At 31.9% G+C, this 17657-nt stretch overlaps 2 protein-coding genes across 2 annotated transcripts; one reads left to right on the forward strand and one right to left on the reverse strand.

Moving 5' to 3' along the window:
• The first annotated feature begins 573 nt into the window (after positions 1–573).
• Positions 574–1991, forward strand: LOC146722780 (uncharacterized). Its single transcript, XM_085483874.1, has one exon. The coding sequence runs from the start codon at positions 638–640 to the stop codon at positions 1622–1624; it is 987 nt and encodes a 328-aa protein (XP_085340000.1). The 5' UTR covers positions 574–637; the 3' UTR covers positions 1625–1991.
• Positions 1992–15410: 13419 nt separating this feature from the next.
• LOC146722781 (uncharacterized) lies at positions 15411–16904 on the reverse strand. The gene is given in 2 exon segments (XM_085483875.1): positions 15411–16084; positions 16087–16904. Coding segments are annotated over 2 exon segments (1284 nt in total). The 5' UTR covers positions 16796–16904; the 3' UTR covers positions 15411–15509.
• Between the last annotated feature and the right edge of the window lie 753 nt (positions 16905–17657).

Below are 17657 nucleotides of genomic sequence, written 5' to 3' on the forward strand. Positions count from 1 at the left end.
TAGCCAATCTCAACCAATCTGTCGGTCCCTCTACCTGCTGTAATCATACCCTCTTCTCAGGGACGGGTGCCATTTTTTGAACGAGAAATTTCTATAATACTGTAGATATGCTTATTCTCGGTTGATATGCCTTTCGTCCGTCTTTTTTTATAGCTTCACTAAACCCGTCTCTAAAGATGCCTCTCCCAGGATCAGGCCTGTTCGCCTGTTCGACCTTTTCGCCGCGGTCTTTCGCCCCCGCTCCGTCCTACGCAGGTTCTACAGCTCAGCCTGGTAATTGCTAATTAGGTGTCTATTGAGTTTTCGCTGTAATAACGGAGCAGATAAGGCGCTCACCGAAACAATTAATTGTATCGTTTACGCCGAATTCGATAATGTCATAGAAATCGATGCATCGCGTCAAGTTATCGTCGATTTTTCCGGTTAGCTTTTAACACTCGTTCACCAACATGTATTCATACACCGTAATGTAATACGCGATTAGAAAATTTTCCCCCTCCTCTTCCTTTGGAAATTTCGATGACACTTTTCACGGAGTGGAAACTATGTAACGCGCTAGAATCAGTTTTGTACGAGACACAACCAAACGCGCACGTTTCGCTAAGAGCTTGTACCTCATCAACGAAAATCTCACAATATGGACATAGTCGTCGACATACAAGGTTTCCGCGATGAAGCCAATAAATTTATCGCGAAGGAAGTCGCCGTTGTCGCGATCGATACTCCGATTGTCGAGCACTGGATTATGATGCCACCATACGCGTTTGGAAAATTACCCGCAAAAGCAAGACGAGAAAACAATTGGCTCTCACGAAATTATCACGGCATCGAGTGGTTCGACGGCTCAGTTAATCCGAAATATTTTACCTCGTATCTCCGCGAAATTGCAAGACACGCGCGCTGCATTTACGTCAGAGGTAACGAAAAAGCAAACTACTTGAGGAATTTACTTTCCAGAGATATAAATAATTTGGAGGGTACCTCACCAGCATTTAAAAATCTACCGGATGAGGAGGATATCGTACAATATTGCGGTCATCACGGGATTCGAAAATTTGGAACAACCTTTCATTGCGCGTTATACAATGCTTATAAATTAAAATGCTGGCTAAGTGCGCAAAATAATTGCGAGAACGTTTCGACCTCTACTGAAGCTACTTGTAGTTCTGACGAAAGTTGGGAAATTACTTTCGACGATAGCGACGATAAATACGAAACCGCCGTTTCTTGCGATGTAAATGAGAATATAACTAAAATACAAATAGAGGAAAAAAATCAGCAAAGCAACGAACAGCAGATTGAAAAAGAAGAAGAAGAGAGATTTGTGATTTCTGAATCGTCATCGACGTTGACGGACAAGAACGAAACAATTTCCATCTCGACGCAAACTGACATTGAAAACCTCTCAAAACAACTCAAGATAGAAGAAGACGCATTATCGAAAGAGGTAAAAACCGGTATTGTTCAAATAATACCGTACACTCGTTCGTATTCGGGACAAAAAAAAAATGAACTCTCGCGAAATTCTACAAGCATTGCATCATCTCGATGCCAGACATGTTGGAGTCTATGCAGCCGACAGAGTTCCGAGGGTGTGGACGAGGTCGACGGCTATCGTCGCTAACACCGACAATCACGATCGACCTGGAGAACATTGGATCGCCTTCTACCTCGATGAACACGGTACAGCCACTTATTTCGACAGCTACGGATTGCCCCCCTTGTATCCAGGATTTCTCATCCGACTTCGACAAAACTCCATCATCCATCGTTGGAATATTCAACAATTACAAGGAATTTTTTCTAAGACTTGCGGACAATACTGCTGTGTATTTTTATATTATATGTGCAGCGGTTATAATCTTAATCAGTTTCTCGCTCTTTTTTCCGAAGATTGTGAATATAACGATCGTTTAATCATACACTTATTTCGTAAAATTTTTACTCACAAAAAATAAGCGAATTATAACAATATATAATATGAATTTTAGTATGAATAAATAAATTTTGTTCTGTAAAAATATTTTAAATATAATCCATATTTGTACTTTTATTTAAAACTATTGTTCAATTTTCTTTCACTTCCTCTTTCCAGAAATTTCCTCCACATGCATGTTCCTGTTTACCTTCATTAAGCAGCGAGTTATTTTAAAATAAAATTTTATCTGACATCTTTCTAATCTACGACGATGTATTATTATTTTTTATCGTGACGCGAGTCGGAATGCTCGCCTGTACAAATATTTGCGTGTTCTTTTTTATTACCCTACGCCATTGTCAGCTACTACCTGCCACCGGTCGACCGCACGACGCTTTTCTTGGCCAAAATGTTTTTACCCCACCCCGTCTAATATCGACCATTTGATTCGACGAGCTATCCTTGCCAAACGTATACCCGAACTGTTTTTACCCCACCCCCGTCCAATATCGACCATTTGATTCGACGAGCTATCCTTGCCATACGTATACCCGAACCCCCATGCCGTACTCTACGCAACTTTAGCTTAAATACCACATCTAATCCTTAGACTAGTAAGATCTCGTTTAGCTCAACATACTAGGACCCTGCTCGGAAACACGGAGGTCCCGGGTTCAAATCCAGAGAAAATCAGAAAAAATAAAAAATAAAAATTCTCATCCCCACCTTTCGGGGCCAGTCGCCATTTTTTTTTCCCCCAACACCCTTTCCCCCTAACACCCACACTCGGAAAAGCCAGACGCCGGTGGTGGGGGAAAGATAAGATAAGACCCGGCGCCAGACGGGTCGGTGGTGGGGGTTTGTTTTGACGGGCCATACCTGCCATTATACTACTAAGGTTGATATCAGAAATGATATATATTAAAGAAGAAAACAACAGTATCAACCTAAAAAAGGACACCGAGTGTCTTGACGGTTCTTATTATGATATTCTAAAAAAATTGTCTACGTCATCTTAAAAATTGGGTATATATACAGCGCGCCGACATTGTAAGATACAGATATCGATTTGTTTTTTAAAAAAGTACACATTGTGATTATGTTAAGTAAAAAGAAATAATTTTTTAACAAAGGTGTTATGTTCGTTGACAAAAAAGTAAGTTAATACTATTTATTAAAAATCTAAATGTATTGTAATATTTGAGCGGATATATTAATTTGTTCACAGTGTCGTTACATAATATAACAGCATCTGACGCTCTAACTCATGCCAACAATCATGAATTTTGTACTGCGTTCGTCATATAATCTTATAATTGTTGTATTTATTTATGATGTCGAAATGACTAAATTAATTTTTTAACATATTATTAGGATATTGAGAAAGACTGTCGTACAGTCGAAACGTTTATCGTAACTTTTGTATAGTATGACGTAAATTAATAAATAAAAATTTTTCAATTAATAGCATATAAGCTCGTTAAGTTGGCCTTTTATTATATCACATATTTTAATTGTATACGAGCCGAAGTTTAATTTATAAAATATATATATTTAATTCACGCTGGCCTTACAATGCGTAATAATTATACACTTTTTAAGTTCCACCATTTTAATTTTAAGTTTGTACAACATAATTATGGACAACAAAGCTTTGAAGATTTAAAATCTTGGCTAGGGGCGAATTATGGCAAAATAAGAACTGTGTCCAAATTAATATTTTTAAAACAATGTAGGACATTCAGAGTTTTACCTAAGCATCTATCAGACAATAGTAATATTAACGTATGTCATTATAAATCAAAAAAAAGGTTAGACAGTGTGTTGCATAAATTTAGAATGGAAATATTAAACATAGAGATATTTGACTTGCACAGACAAATAGGGTATTTTAACAAAAACATAAGATACTTTACACAAAGATTAAATAACAACATCCCATCCCAGGTATGGCAAGAGATTTATAACCACCATAGTAGATTATTTAAAAAACAAATTTTAAACTTACATTACTTACATAAGAAAAAATTCTGTTGGTTATTGCAAAAAAAAGAATCGGATTACTATAATAATATTAAACCCATAGTTTTTTCTTGTTCAGAGAAAAATAATGTAAACTCTCAAAATAATAAATATATTAATAACCACATTAACGCAACAAATTTTATAAACAGAACTATTAATCCATTAGAACAAACCAATGATAAATGGTTTATTAATTTGACTGATGTAGATATTCCAGCTGATGTCACAAATTTATTGCAATTAGGTAGTGATTTTAGCCTTCCTATTAATACTGATAAAAAAACAGCTGTCCATGAATTCATTAAAGACATAGAAAGCAATTCGAATAACATAACTAATCTCACGACAATAAGAAACATAGCTATTCCACAGTTCTTTGTTTTTTTAAACAACAATACTAGGAAAGACATAATTAACGACAAACTTACTTTTATGTACAAAAAAACCATGACATTTTGTAAACAAAATCCCAGCATCATTTTCACAAGAGCAGACAAGGGAAACACGACCGTAGCAATGATCAAAGAATTTTATATAGACAAAGTTGAAGAATTATTAAATGACAAAGATAATTATATGACAATCAAAAACAATCCAATAATAAAAATAGAAAAAGACCTTAACAAAAATTTAAAACAATGGTTAAAAAATGAATGGATCACAAAAAAAGACTATTATGGTTTAAGTTCCAGTGATTCAGTGCTTCCTAAAGCATATGGCTTGCCCAAAATTCACAAGGAAAATGTTCCATTCAGAGTAATAGTATCATCGGTCAATACAGCACTACATCATTTAGCTGCATATTTACACAACATTTTAGTGACAAGTTTACCCAAAGGTAAAAGTCATGTTAACAATAGTTTTGAATTGTGCAACGCTTTGTCTGATCTTAAATTAAATAACAATGAAACAATCGTATCTTTGGATGTGATATCGTTGTTCACAAATGTTCCTGTGGACCTTGCAATAGACAGCATAAATAATAGATGGCATTACATTGAAAACCACACATCAATAGACAAAAATGAGTTTGTTAATGTAATTAAATTCATTTTGACTTCAACGTACTTCACATTCAACGAAACGATCTATAAACAAATACATGGAACTCCTATGGGATCGCCTTTATCTCCAATTATTGCGGATATTGTCATGCAAGATATAGAAACTAGGATTCTTGAAACTATAAAGGTTAATATAAGGTTTTACTATCGCTACGTCGATGATATCTTGCTTTGCTTGCCGGAAGATCAAGTCACATATCTAGTAGAAAAATTTAATGATTGTCACGATAGATTAAAATTCACAATAGAAAGAGAGGATAACCGTAGCATAAGTTTTTTAGATATCTCACTCAAAATTATAAATAACATAATATACATAGATTGGTTTCAGAAAAAAACATTTTCGGGTAGAACACTCTCATATCATTCAAATCATCCTATATGCCACAAAAAAAGTGTAATATATAATTTAGTAGACCGGTCAATATTATTATCACATCCCCGTTTTCATAGTAAAAATTTAACATTAATCATAGAGATTTTATTGAGCAATAGTTATCCTCTTGATCTCATTTTCTCAGAAATCAATAATAGACTGAAGTTCCTTATTGTTAATAGATTAAACAAAGAAATGACTCAAGATATAAATAACGAAATCATAAATAATGACAATAATAAAAAATTCATAGCGATACCTTATATTGAAAGAATCTCGGAACTAGTAGCATCAGAATTAAAGAAATCAAATATAACAGTAGGATACAGATGTCTAAAGAAATTAAACAGAGTCATAAAAACGCAAAAAGACAGAGATAAGCTCCAAAATAATTCGGGGGTCATATATAAGATTTCGTGTAATAATTGTGATGCTACATATGTAGGACAGACGAAAAGACAATTAGGTACAAGAGTAAATGAACATAAAAATAATATTAGATTAGATTCAGCAAGGCACTCGGTGGTTTCTGATCATATTGTAAAATTTACACACAATTTCAATTGGAACGACACAAAAATCCTAGATTATGAAAAGAATTATTATAAAAGGTTGATATCAGAAATGATATATATTAAAGAAGAAAACAACAGTATCAACCTAAAAAAGGACACCGAGTGTCTTGACGGTTCTTATTATGATATTCTAAAAAAATTGTCTACGTCATCTTAAAAATTGGGTATATATACAGCGCGCCGACATTGTAAGATACAGATATCGATTTGTTTTTTAAAAAAGTACACATTGTGATTATGTTAAGTAAAAAGAAATAATTTTTTAACAAAGGTGTTATGTTCGTTGACAAAAAAGTAAGTTAATACTATTTATTAAAAATCTAAATGTATTGTAATATTTGAGCGGATATATTAATTTGTTCACAGTGTCGTTACATAATATAACAGCATCTGACGCTCTAACTCATGCCAACAATCATGAATTTTGTACTGCGTTCGTCATATAATCTTATAATTGTTGTATTTATTTATGATGTCGAAATGACTAAATTAATTTTTTAACATATTATTAGGATATTGAGAAAGACTGTCGTACAGTCGAAACGTTTATCGTAACTTTTGTATAGTATGATGTAAATTAATAAATAAAAATTTTTCAATTAATAGCATATAAGCTCGTTAAGTTGGCCTTTTATTATATCACATATAAAAAATAATAGTAATGAACACAAAACATGACACAATATTAAGTTTGGTAGAATATTTGGAAATAATGCAAATACTTTGGTACAATATTTGGAAGTAATGCCGTTTACTTGGCTAACCCCCTGAAGGGGTTTACATATATATAAATGTATATAACTTATTCGTTGAAAATGTTTGGAATGTTATATTATTCACTTTTCTTTTCGTAATATTTCTCACAAAATTATTTAAACAACTCAAGTTTTTCTCAATGTCTTCGTTCTCTATCTTCTTCTTCCTTTTCATGTATTTCCTTCAAAGTGTCTTCGACACTTCGATTCTTATTAGAAATCTTCTTTTTCTTAGCATTTGTCTTTTTATCAGAAACGTTTTCTTTCCAAGATTAGATAATGTTTGTTTCTTGTTTACAACTAGATGCTTGGCGTCCATTAAAACCCATATTTATACACAAATAATGTTAAAATTACAAAATATAATTAAAAATTTATAAGATTGATTACATGATTTAAAATTAAAGTTATACCTTAGGTTCTATGCTATCATCAAATCCTACAATTCCTGATAATTCATTTTCATAAGGGACAGTCATTTTACTCCGCCCTGTACTTTTGTTGTTATCGATTGCCTTCTTCTTTCGTTTCATGATGGTTTTATATCGGTTTTCACATTGCAGATATGTTTTGGACACACCAAGTATATTTTTTAAATCTATTGTTATTTTCTCCCACATATTTTTCTTTGCTTTAACTTGTTTTATCGGACCAATCATAATTATGTATTGACCATATTTATCTAGAAGTAATTTCGTTACACCTTCACTCTATTCTGCCAAATCTTAAAATATTTATATTATTAGACCTTCATTGTGTGTGTATTGATAAATGTTTATTATAATTTACCAATAATCACCAAGTTCATCTGTCGGATAAAGTTATCTAGAAGTGAAGAAATTGGCCATAAGGAGCACAGTAAAAAATATCCCACTAAAAAAGACATCACAGATGTAAAAAAGTGCTAAGTTATATCTTTCGCAAGCAACAATAATTCTTTACAAATAGTCGTAATCAAATATATTATCTTCTCAAAAATTAAGTTCATAGCCAAAATAATTTTTTGCAAAAATTAATCATCATCAAAAATATTTTCTCAAAAATTATATTTACAAATTCTATTTTATTTTTGTTAATAATACTAGAAAAAAATTAAAATATTAGCATCAAAAAGTAGTAAAATCAAAAAGTTGCACTAAGTAAATGACAACATAATATATAATCAAAGTAAGAAAGTTGAATGCCAGTAAAATTAAACCAATGGGAAAATATTTAAAACGACCAACTGGCTATTAGACGACGTTCGTTCTTTTGTTAGGTAAAAGTTTATCTTTCCCTTTTTTTATTATTATGTTCTGGCTTAATAACATTTGTATCGCTTCATGGTAAACATTGTTAACATTACGTTTGTTGAACAAATACCTACTATCTCATTATTTAAGATGTATTAATTAACATTGACGTTTAACATCAGGTTACTTTTTATTTATTAACTTTGATAAATTTTTATATTTTTATTATATATTTTTTGACTTTGCTCTTTGTACATAATTTCTTAGAGTTTTTTATTTGTATTATATAAATTGTAATTTTCTTTGTATTGATTAGCCTGAAGAGGACCCAATTCAGGGTCGAAACGTTGCTGCACAAATAAATTAACACCATTAATAATAGCCAGTTGGTCGTTTTAAATATTTTCCCATTGATAATATATAATATTTAGATGAATTTTCTATAATGATGTATAATTATTGCTTTATTTTAAAATGTTTATAATATATATAATAAATTAAATTCACTAAAATATATATATTTATTTATTTCTCTTTAAATTTAAATAACATGAATAATTATGTAATTAATTTAAACTGGAATGTATATACATTGTAAAGTTATTATATATTTTTATAAAATATTTAGATAAAGATGTATATATAATAAAATAAATTATTTATTTCTAAATAATTATTTAATTCAAATATATTTAAACGTACATTCAAAAAAGGTAATATAAGACACAAAAAATTAAATTTAGAAAATTAAAAAATTTAAAGTTAAATAAAAATTTTAAATTTAAATTAAAAAATAAAAGTAAAAGAATGTAATGTACAAAAAATACTTAGCGCTGTTTTTGTATTGTTATTTTAACACATTAGTAAATAAAATAAAATATAAATCAAAGTATAGACTAATTTTTTTACTACGACACGCTTTAACAGAAATCTATGTGGGATCCGCGAAAAAGAATCGGGCCTTCGGGTGACTAGACCGGGACTCGAACCCGGAGAACCTTCCGCTTGCCGGGCGACTGCTCTAACCATTAAGCTACCTAGGCCCTCTGCCCAACCTTCTCCGCATCACCCACTCATGCGTTATGGAGGAGTCCCGATACTACATCTATAAACATATTACATGGCTCGATATTCGAATGACGTGTGGCTAGCTGAACATATCGATATACATGTATGAAATATATATGTACCCAAATAGCCACAGTAATTATTAATCTCTAAAAACTCACCTTTAAAAAAAGGTAAAAAAAAGGCGACCAGTTAAGGGCACGCCATTAACAAAAATTATCCATTGCAAACCCATGTAGAATCCTATCCTATTGCAAACCCATGTAGAATCCTATGAAAAATTAATCATTGCAAACCCATGTAGAATCCTAGGCAAAATTAACCATTGCAAACCCATGTAGAATCGTACCCATTGCAAACCTATGTAGAATCCTATGAAAAATTAACCATTGCAAACTCATGTAGAATCTTATGAAAAATTAACCATTGCAAACCCATGTAGAATTGTATTAAAAATTATCCATTGCAAACTTATGTAGAATCCTACATTGCAAACCCATGTACAATAGAATTGTATGAAAAATTATCGACTATAAACCCATGTACAATCGTAACAAAAGTAATGAAATAAAAAAAAAATTGCGCCAAGTGAAAGTAGAAACTTGTACCAGTGGAAAATTAAAGTTGCAGACATATATAGAGTCGTATAATGAATCAGTAAAAATTTAAATTTGCAAATGTAGAATCGTACCATAAAAAAACTTATGTTTTAAAAAAAAAGATAAACAAGATGCCAAGTCCATGCGCCATGTGAAAAAGAAATAAAAAAATTTTAGTTAAAAAAACTGGGCGCGCTGCTAAGTTTCAAAATTACAATGCACCTTAAAGTAACATTAATTAATTTAAACACAAAACATATTTTAACTGTAATGAGCTTAAAAGTAACAATTTAATTTTAATATTGTTAGAATATTATTTAGCAGCGCTCCCAGTTTTTTTAACTAAAATTTTTTTATTTCTTTTTCACATGGCGCATGGACTTGGCATCTTGTTTATCTTTTTTTTTAAAAGATAAGTTTTTTTATGGTACGATTCTACATTTGCAAATTTAAATTTTTACTGATTCATTATACGACTCTATATATGTCTGCAACTTTAATTTTCCACTGGTACAAGTTTCTACTTTCACTTGGCGCAATTTTTTTTTTTATTTCATTACTTTTGTTACGATTGTACATGGGTTTATAATCGATAATTTTTCATACAATTCTATTGTACATGGGTTTGCAATGTAGGATTCTACATAAGTTTGCAATGGATAATTTTTAATACAATTCTACATGGGTTTGCAATGGTTAATTTTTCATAAGATTCTACATGAGTTTGCAATGGTTAATTTTTCATAGGATTCTACATAGGTTTGCAATGGGTACGATTCTACATGGGTTTGCAATGGTTAATTTTGCCTAGGATTCTACATGGGTTTGCAATGATTAATTTTTCATAGGATTCTACATGGGTTTGCAATAGGATAGGATTCTACATGGGTTTGCAATGGATAATTTTTGTTAATGGCGTGCCCTTAACTGGTCGCCTTTTTTTACCTTTTTTTAAAGGTGAGTTTTTAGAGATTATATCATTCATTTTTGTATATTTTTATGACCGGAATAGAACAATTATTAAACATGTTTATCTAAACTTCTTTGCTTAAAATGATGTGTACAATCATATCCTAGAATCCTGATCATTCCTCCTAAAGCACCCTATTTATATAAATTTACCCATATGCGTGTGTGTGTGTGTGTATATGTGTGTGTGTGTGTGTGTACTAATGTCGAGCATTTTTTATACATTTTCTATTAAATTTAGATAAAAGTTGCAGGATTTCGAAAAAGAAAAAGTTGACACAGACTTTTTCCTAAACGGCGATTTTCAAGGTTATTTAAAGGTCACTTATATTTTCAAAATAGAATTACCTTAATTTTTCTCATATAAATCGATTCCTCGCAATATTTACTATAAAAAGTTGTAAAGGTATAATTTTTACATAATCTTACATAAACTTCGAAATATTACAAATATTTTATTTTATAAAATATTTCAGTTTATGTAAAATTATGTTAACTATCTTTTAAATTATTCACTTTTAGCCATCTTACCCTTACAACCTTTTATAGTGAATATTGCAACAAATTGGTTTATATATATAATATACAATATATATAACATCAGTTATTATTAATTGATGTTTACATTTATTTTTAGACTTACTAGAGCTCAAATGCTCCACATTTTTTGCAAAAACTGTTTATTCTACAGATTTCAAATATGATTTTAAATGATGATTGAATATTTCCTTTTTTTAATTATTTTTATTATTATTTTTCAATCTCAATCAACTTTTATAACTTTATGCCAGCACGATACAAATACATGTGTCTTTATTTTTTTTATTATTTTCATTATTATTTTTCAATCTCAATCAACTTCTATAACCTTATGCCAGCAGGATACAAATACATGTATGTCTTTATTATTGTATCAACTCTTGTCTTTTCCATGTAACCATGTCTTCATAGTTTGAATTATCCCTTCATCTTCTCAATCTTTCGCAGAGATTTAATTAATTAAATACACTTCACACGAAATAAAGTTTGCTGGAAGATATACAGCAAACGATAACTGTAAAAACATGATTACGTGGAAAGAACAAGAGTTGGTACAGTAAAGGCAAGTAAGTAAGTACATGTAATGTATCGTATTGGCATAACGCTATATCCGCGGAGCAGATAATGTGGCTGTAGAGGTAGTCTGCAGTGCAGCTAATGTGGACGTAGATGTTGATTGAGATAATTGTCTAATATAAAATAGAATTTAAAAATTTAGTTTAAAAAGCTGTTGCATATATAATTAAAGTTTATTTTTTCTAAATTTGGAATATGTTTAATTAATTAATTTTTTAAGTCTATGTTTAATAAATTTTTTAAGTCTGTATTCAATAATTTTATTTATTTGATAAATACATGTATGTCTTTATTTTGATATGTTTAATATAATTAGAAATTCATTATTAATTAGATATGTAAACTATAAATTCATATATAATATTTGAAAATATATGTGAATATTTAAATTTTTATCTTCTCCTTCCTCTCCTTCAATCTCTTTAATATATCAATATGTGTATGTGTGTACACGCGCGCACATTTGTACGTATTTATTTAATTATTGGATAGTTGAGAGTACTTAATTGATAAAAAATTATGACAATAATAATCCTTGTTTTTTTTTCTTATTATTTACTCAGATTTTTTTGTCTATCTTATAAGATAAACACTTTAGAGATTGAATATTTCAAGTAAACTAATTGTAAGTAAATTTCACATTAATGCATATAGATGTTTAATCATGAATGTACTAAATAAGTACACAAGACGAACAGTGAGTGAGTGAGTGAGAATGAGAGAGTGTGTGTGTGTGTGTGCGTGTGTGTGTGAGAAAGAGAGAGAGAGAGAGAGAGAGAGAGAGAGAGAGAGAGAGAGAGAGAGAGAGAGAGAGAGAGAGAGAGAGAGAGAGAGAGAGAGAGAGAGAGAGAGAGAGAGAGAGAGAGAGATTGATTGATGAGCTTTTATTTAGCTTTCTCAGCTATTTTCTTATACAGTTTTAACATTTACATATGTAAGATATGCGCTTTTAATCTTCTTTTAAATAATTCGAGCCTATCGCAAGTTTTAATTTCTACTGGCAGGACGTTATACAATATACTTCCTTCATAAAACAAACTTTTCTGTGCACTCCTTGTTTTTCGAAATTGAATTTCGATATTACCCGCTTGTCTTGTTTCCCTATCGCATTTGTTCCCTACTATTTGTAACTTATCTCTTAACTGAATTGGTAACAGGTTATTCAATATCTTGAAAATAAATATACATATATTATATTGTAATCTTTGTCTTACTGACATAAATTGCAACGCCTCTAGCATGTTTTCCACTTTGGTGTATCTATCACATTGAAGTATTATCCTCATAGCTCTGTTTTGTACCTTCTGCAGTTGGGTTATCTGCGTCTCCCCCATGCCTATTAATATCGTCGCGCAATACTCAAAATGAGGAGCTATGATTGTCTTATATATAATGCATCTAGTATACACTGATATGTAATTACCTACTCTATTTAAGAAACTCGTTTTTTTACCTATTTTCTTTAACATATAATCACAGTGATCTTGAAATCGAAGTCTGTCATCAATAATTATACCTAGATATTTCATAGTCTCTACACGCTCTATTTCAATTCCGTCCAGACATTTCAAAATAGTATTACCTCTCAATTCTTTTTGAATACTTCTAACTATCATATACTTCGTTTTACTTGCATTCATTTTTATCTTATTTATATTCATCCAACGTTCGATTATATTAAAAGCCGTGTTCAATTTTATCTCTATATCCGTGCTACTTTCTCCACTTACATATATAAGCGTGTCGTCTGCAAACATTTTTATATTGCACCCTTCTGGACAGCCTTCGATTATATCATTTATATATATTATAAATAGTAAAGGTCCTAGTACCGAGCCTTGTGGCACTCCGTATTCTGTTGTCAATAATTTAGACCATGTATGATTGAAACGCACTTGCTGTTTCCTATTATTTAAATATGATTTGAACCATTCTAAAGCCATTCCTCTAATTCCATAATAATACATTTTTCCTAATAATCTTTCTCTGTCTATTGTTTCAAACGCTCTCTTAAGATCCATGAAAATTACACCTACCATTTTTCCTTCGCTTACTATTAATTTCCATTCGTCAATGACAGTTTGAATCGCTGTTTCACACGAGTAATATTTTCTAAACCCCGACTGATGTTCTGTTATAATATCGTTAGTTTCCAAATACATTTCAAGTTGTTCTTTTACTACTAATTCTAACACTTTTTCAAATATTGGTAACATATTTATAGGCCTATAATCGCTCGCTTTTTTCGCTTTATCTATCTTTGGAATCGGTATTATCGTAGAGATTTTCCAACCTTCCGGACAGAGACCTTCTCTTAAAGAATTGTTTATTATATTCGCAAATTCCTCTTTTATTACAGAAAAAGTTGTCCTCAATATATCGCTAGTTATTCCCTCTTCCGTACCTTTCTTTTTCGGCAATCCCATAACAATTTTTTCTAACTGCTCTAGTTTAATAGTCACGAAATTTTCCATAAATCCTTTATTTTCGATAATATAAATAATTTTCTTATTTATATTCATCCAATGATCGATTATATCACCGGATCTAACGACCTTTATAGAGTTTATTATACTATTAATACTTTGTATATAATATAAATTAAATTTATCAGCTATATTGCACTCTTCGATATCGCCTAAAATTTCAAAATCTATATTTCCTACCTCTTTTATGCCTACTGGCTCGCCTCTAATTATTTCTTTCAAGGTTTTCCACATAGACGTAGGATTTTCTTTATTAAGATCTATCATATTTTCATAATATTCTTTTTTCTTCTCCCTAATTAATTTTACTACTGTATTTCTTTCAATTTTATACTGCGACCAATTTTGTTTGGTATCGTCATACAATGCTCTTCTATATGCCTTATCCCTTCTATCCGCAGCCTCTTTTATTTCGTCTGAAAACCATTTCTTCCCTTCCCAAACTTTCGGAATTCTAAATTTTTTCCTCGGCGCCATTACATCTAACGCACCCACTATACTATCGACAAGTTTTTTCGCCCTCTCACTGACACCCATACATTCACACTGACATTCCTGGCTTTCTTGTAATTTATTTTTCACTAATATAGCAAATTTATTTTCATCAAACTCTTTATAATTCCTAGCACTAAATTCTCTATATTTACTTTCAGTTTTACTAACACTCAGCTCAACTTTCAGCCACGCGTGATCCGTAATTTTAGGTTCATGAATTACCTGTACTATTTTATTATTATTAGCGAAGATCAAATCTATAATTGTCTGACTGTCTTTCGTAATTCTCGTCGGTTCGTTAACATATTGTTTCATACCTAAGCTTAGCATTGTCGTTTGCAGTTTATTCGCATAAAACGAATCTCTCATAAGATCTATATTAAAATCTCCTATTACCATGCATTCTCCCTTTATTATAAACTCTTCTACTATATCCTCGAAAAATCTCAAGAAATCTCCGTGCGATGCGCTCGGTGAGTGATATATTACCATTATCACTCTTTTATATAATTTATCTTTTACTTCTACCGCAACACACCAACAATTCGATTCTAATTTTTTTTTTCCCTCTAGTACTATTTCATATTTAATATCGCTTCTAACGTATAAAATAACTCCTCCCGTATTCCTATTCTCAGCATTACATCTAACTATACTATAACCCGGAACGTTCACTTCACTGTCTTCGATATCCTCAGTCACTCTGGTCTCCGAGAATGCTAAGAACGCAGGATTTATTTTCTTCATGATCTGATGTTGTATCTCATCTCTGTGCGCAATTAAACTTTGCGCATTTGTATATAGTATTATCTCCGCTTCTTCCTGTGGTTGCTATTTAGCGTCCTCCCAGCCTGCTCTCCTCTTCTCCTCCCGTAGCGCCCTCTTAAAGGTCGGACATTCCGGACTAAGGGCGTCATGGTCATCGCTTATATTCAGATTGTATGTTCGATTTTTGAACATACAATTCACACATTTCTTCTTTGTCGCTGTACAATCACGCGAGTTATGACTTCCTGCACATTTATAGCATGCTTCCTCTCGCGTACAATTTTTTGCAATATGATAATATCCCCAGCATTTGAAACATCTTTTAACATTGATGTGATTAAATACCGGACACTTCTTCCATCCTACACTTAGCTTTCCTTTCTTCAATATCAGCTCATGTGTCTCTTCATCTGCTTCTATTATTATTGACCCTTCTTCATTTCCTTTTCTTTCAGATTGATTATTTCTCCTTTCTTTGATCATTCTCTTCACAATTCGCATATTTGCTGTATCTATTTTATTCTGCATCTTTATCGTATTTATAAGTTCATTATCATCTAATTTCATCTCTTCTACACCTATATTAATAATTTTTATCTTTGGTTTTGATTGAGGCGACTCTATCACTTTATAATTTTTCCCAGCTTAGCTTGAACTGTCTCCTTCAATTTTTTCACCTCCTCGCCGGTTTCACAACCCACGATCACTGTTCCCTTGCTTCCTTTCCTTAATTTCGTTATTCCCATAGCCATACTCTTAATATCCACCTTTTCTTTTATCAATTTTTTAGTGGCTTCACTCTCTTGTTGCATTTTCGGCTTAACAATTATAACGTTTTCTTCCTTCTTCCCTTTAACCGCTTCACTGTAGCTTATCTGCGATTCTTCCTTTGATACACATGTTACTCCCTGTATCATTTTCTTCAAGTTTTCCAGTTCTTGCTTAACATTTACTAATTCTTCTTGAACTACTTTTTTAATCATTAGTTTAATTTCATTTTTACAGGCTGTTTCATTTTTTATTTCCTTTACAGTTTTTATGATCCAGTCTACTTTTACATCAATGCCTGATCCTTTACTTGTGAACGATCCTGCAGATCCCACGGATCCTGTAGACGATGTCCTATCTCTTCCTGCCGTCTTCATGTTTGTTTCTTTACTATCAATCAAAAACTCCTCAAATGGGCCTTTACACGGCACTAATTCTTGTCTACTGTCCAGAATTTTATGCTTAATTACACATCCTGGATGGTAAAAAAGCTTATTTATACAAGTTTTGCATTTGACGACTTTATTCTTTATTGCCTTCCTACATGCCGAGCATCGATACTCTGCATATTCATCGTCCATGCCGATAATTACCGGCCGAAACCGCTAATATCAGCCTAATCGATCACTCACCTGTGATCCACTTTCACACGTCAGCACTATTGTGTCCACGTATAATGTCTACTTGTCTTACGAGACTTCAATGCTCCCTAGAATAAATTCACTGCTCACTGTCACAGATCGCCATATCCCGGCTAGATAACTTTCATAGTTATCCCCTTTTTATGGCAGCGTAACTTGAATAACTTATTATACTTCTATTCCACTGTTTACCGGTGAAAACTCAGTATTTTGACGGAGCGATGTGACACACGTCTTTTCCACTTCAGAGAGAGAGAGAGAGTGAGAGAGAGAGAGAGAGAGAGAGAGAGAGAGAGAGAGAGAGAGAGTTAGCCAACATAACCCCGCACGCTGCCGATATGGCGGAGCGCCACTATCGCCATCTGTTGTAAAACGTGCGAGATGGACAAAATTACCACTACATGCATCTTGCATGTGTTGTGTACGTGTGATATATGTGTGCGCATGTGTTGTATACGTGTGAATACGTGTAGCACGATACTACTATGTATGCGTGGTCGATGATGATAATGATGATAATGATGACGGGGACGTTTCTTAATAGAAATTTTTCATATTTCGACTTTGCATTTATATATCTCTGCTTACAAATCACGTAGAGCAGAAATAAAGACACTTTTATTATATAATTCGAACTCAATCTATCAATTAAGTCTAGTATAAACTCGATTGCTTCAGCCATTATTGAGGATTCGAAATATTATAAAGACTCAAATGTCCGACTCGCGTTAAGATACACGGTGTCTCCGCTACGCCCTTAACTGGTCGCGAGACACTACCGTGTCTCTTGATAACATCAAAT

This window comes from Nylanderia fulva, unplaced genomic scaffold (genome assembly GCF_048542155.1).
Source record: "Nylanderia fulva isolate GAGA-0341 unplaced genomic scaffold, ASM4854215v1 Scaffold273, whole genome shotgun sequence".
NCBI classification, from domain to species: domain Eukaryota; kingdom Metazoa; phylum Arthropoda; class Insecta; order Hymenoptera; family Formicidae; genus Nylanderia; species Nylanderia fulva.

Coding starts and splice junctions, on each gene's coding strand:
- LOC146722780 (XM_085483874.1), top strand. CDS start 638: ATGGACATAGTCGTCGACATACAAGGTTTCCGCGATGAAGCCAATAAA.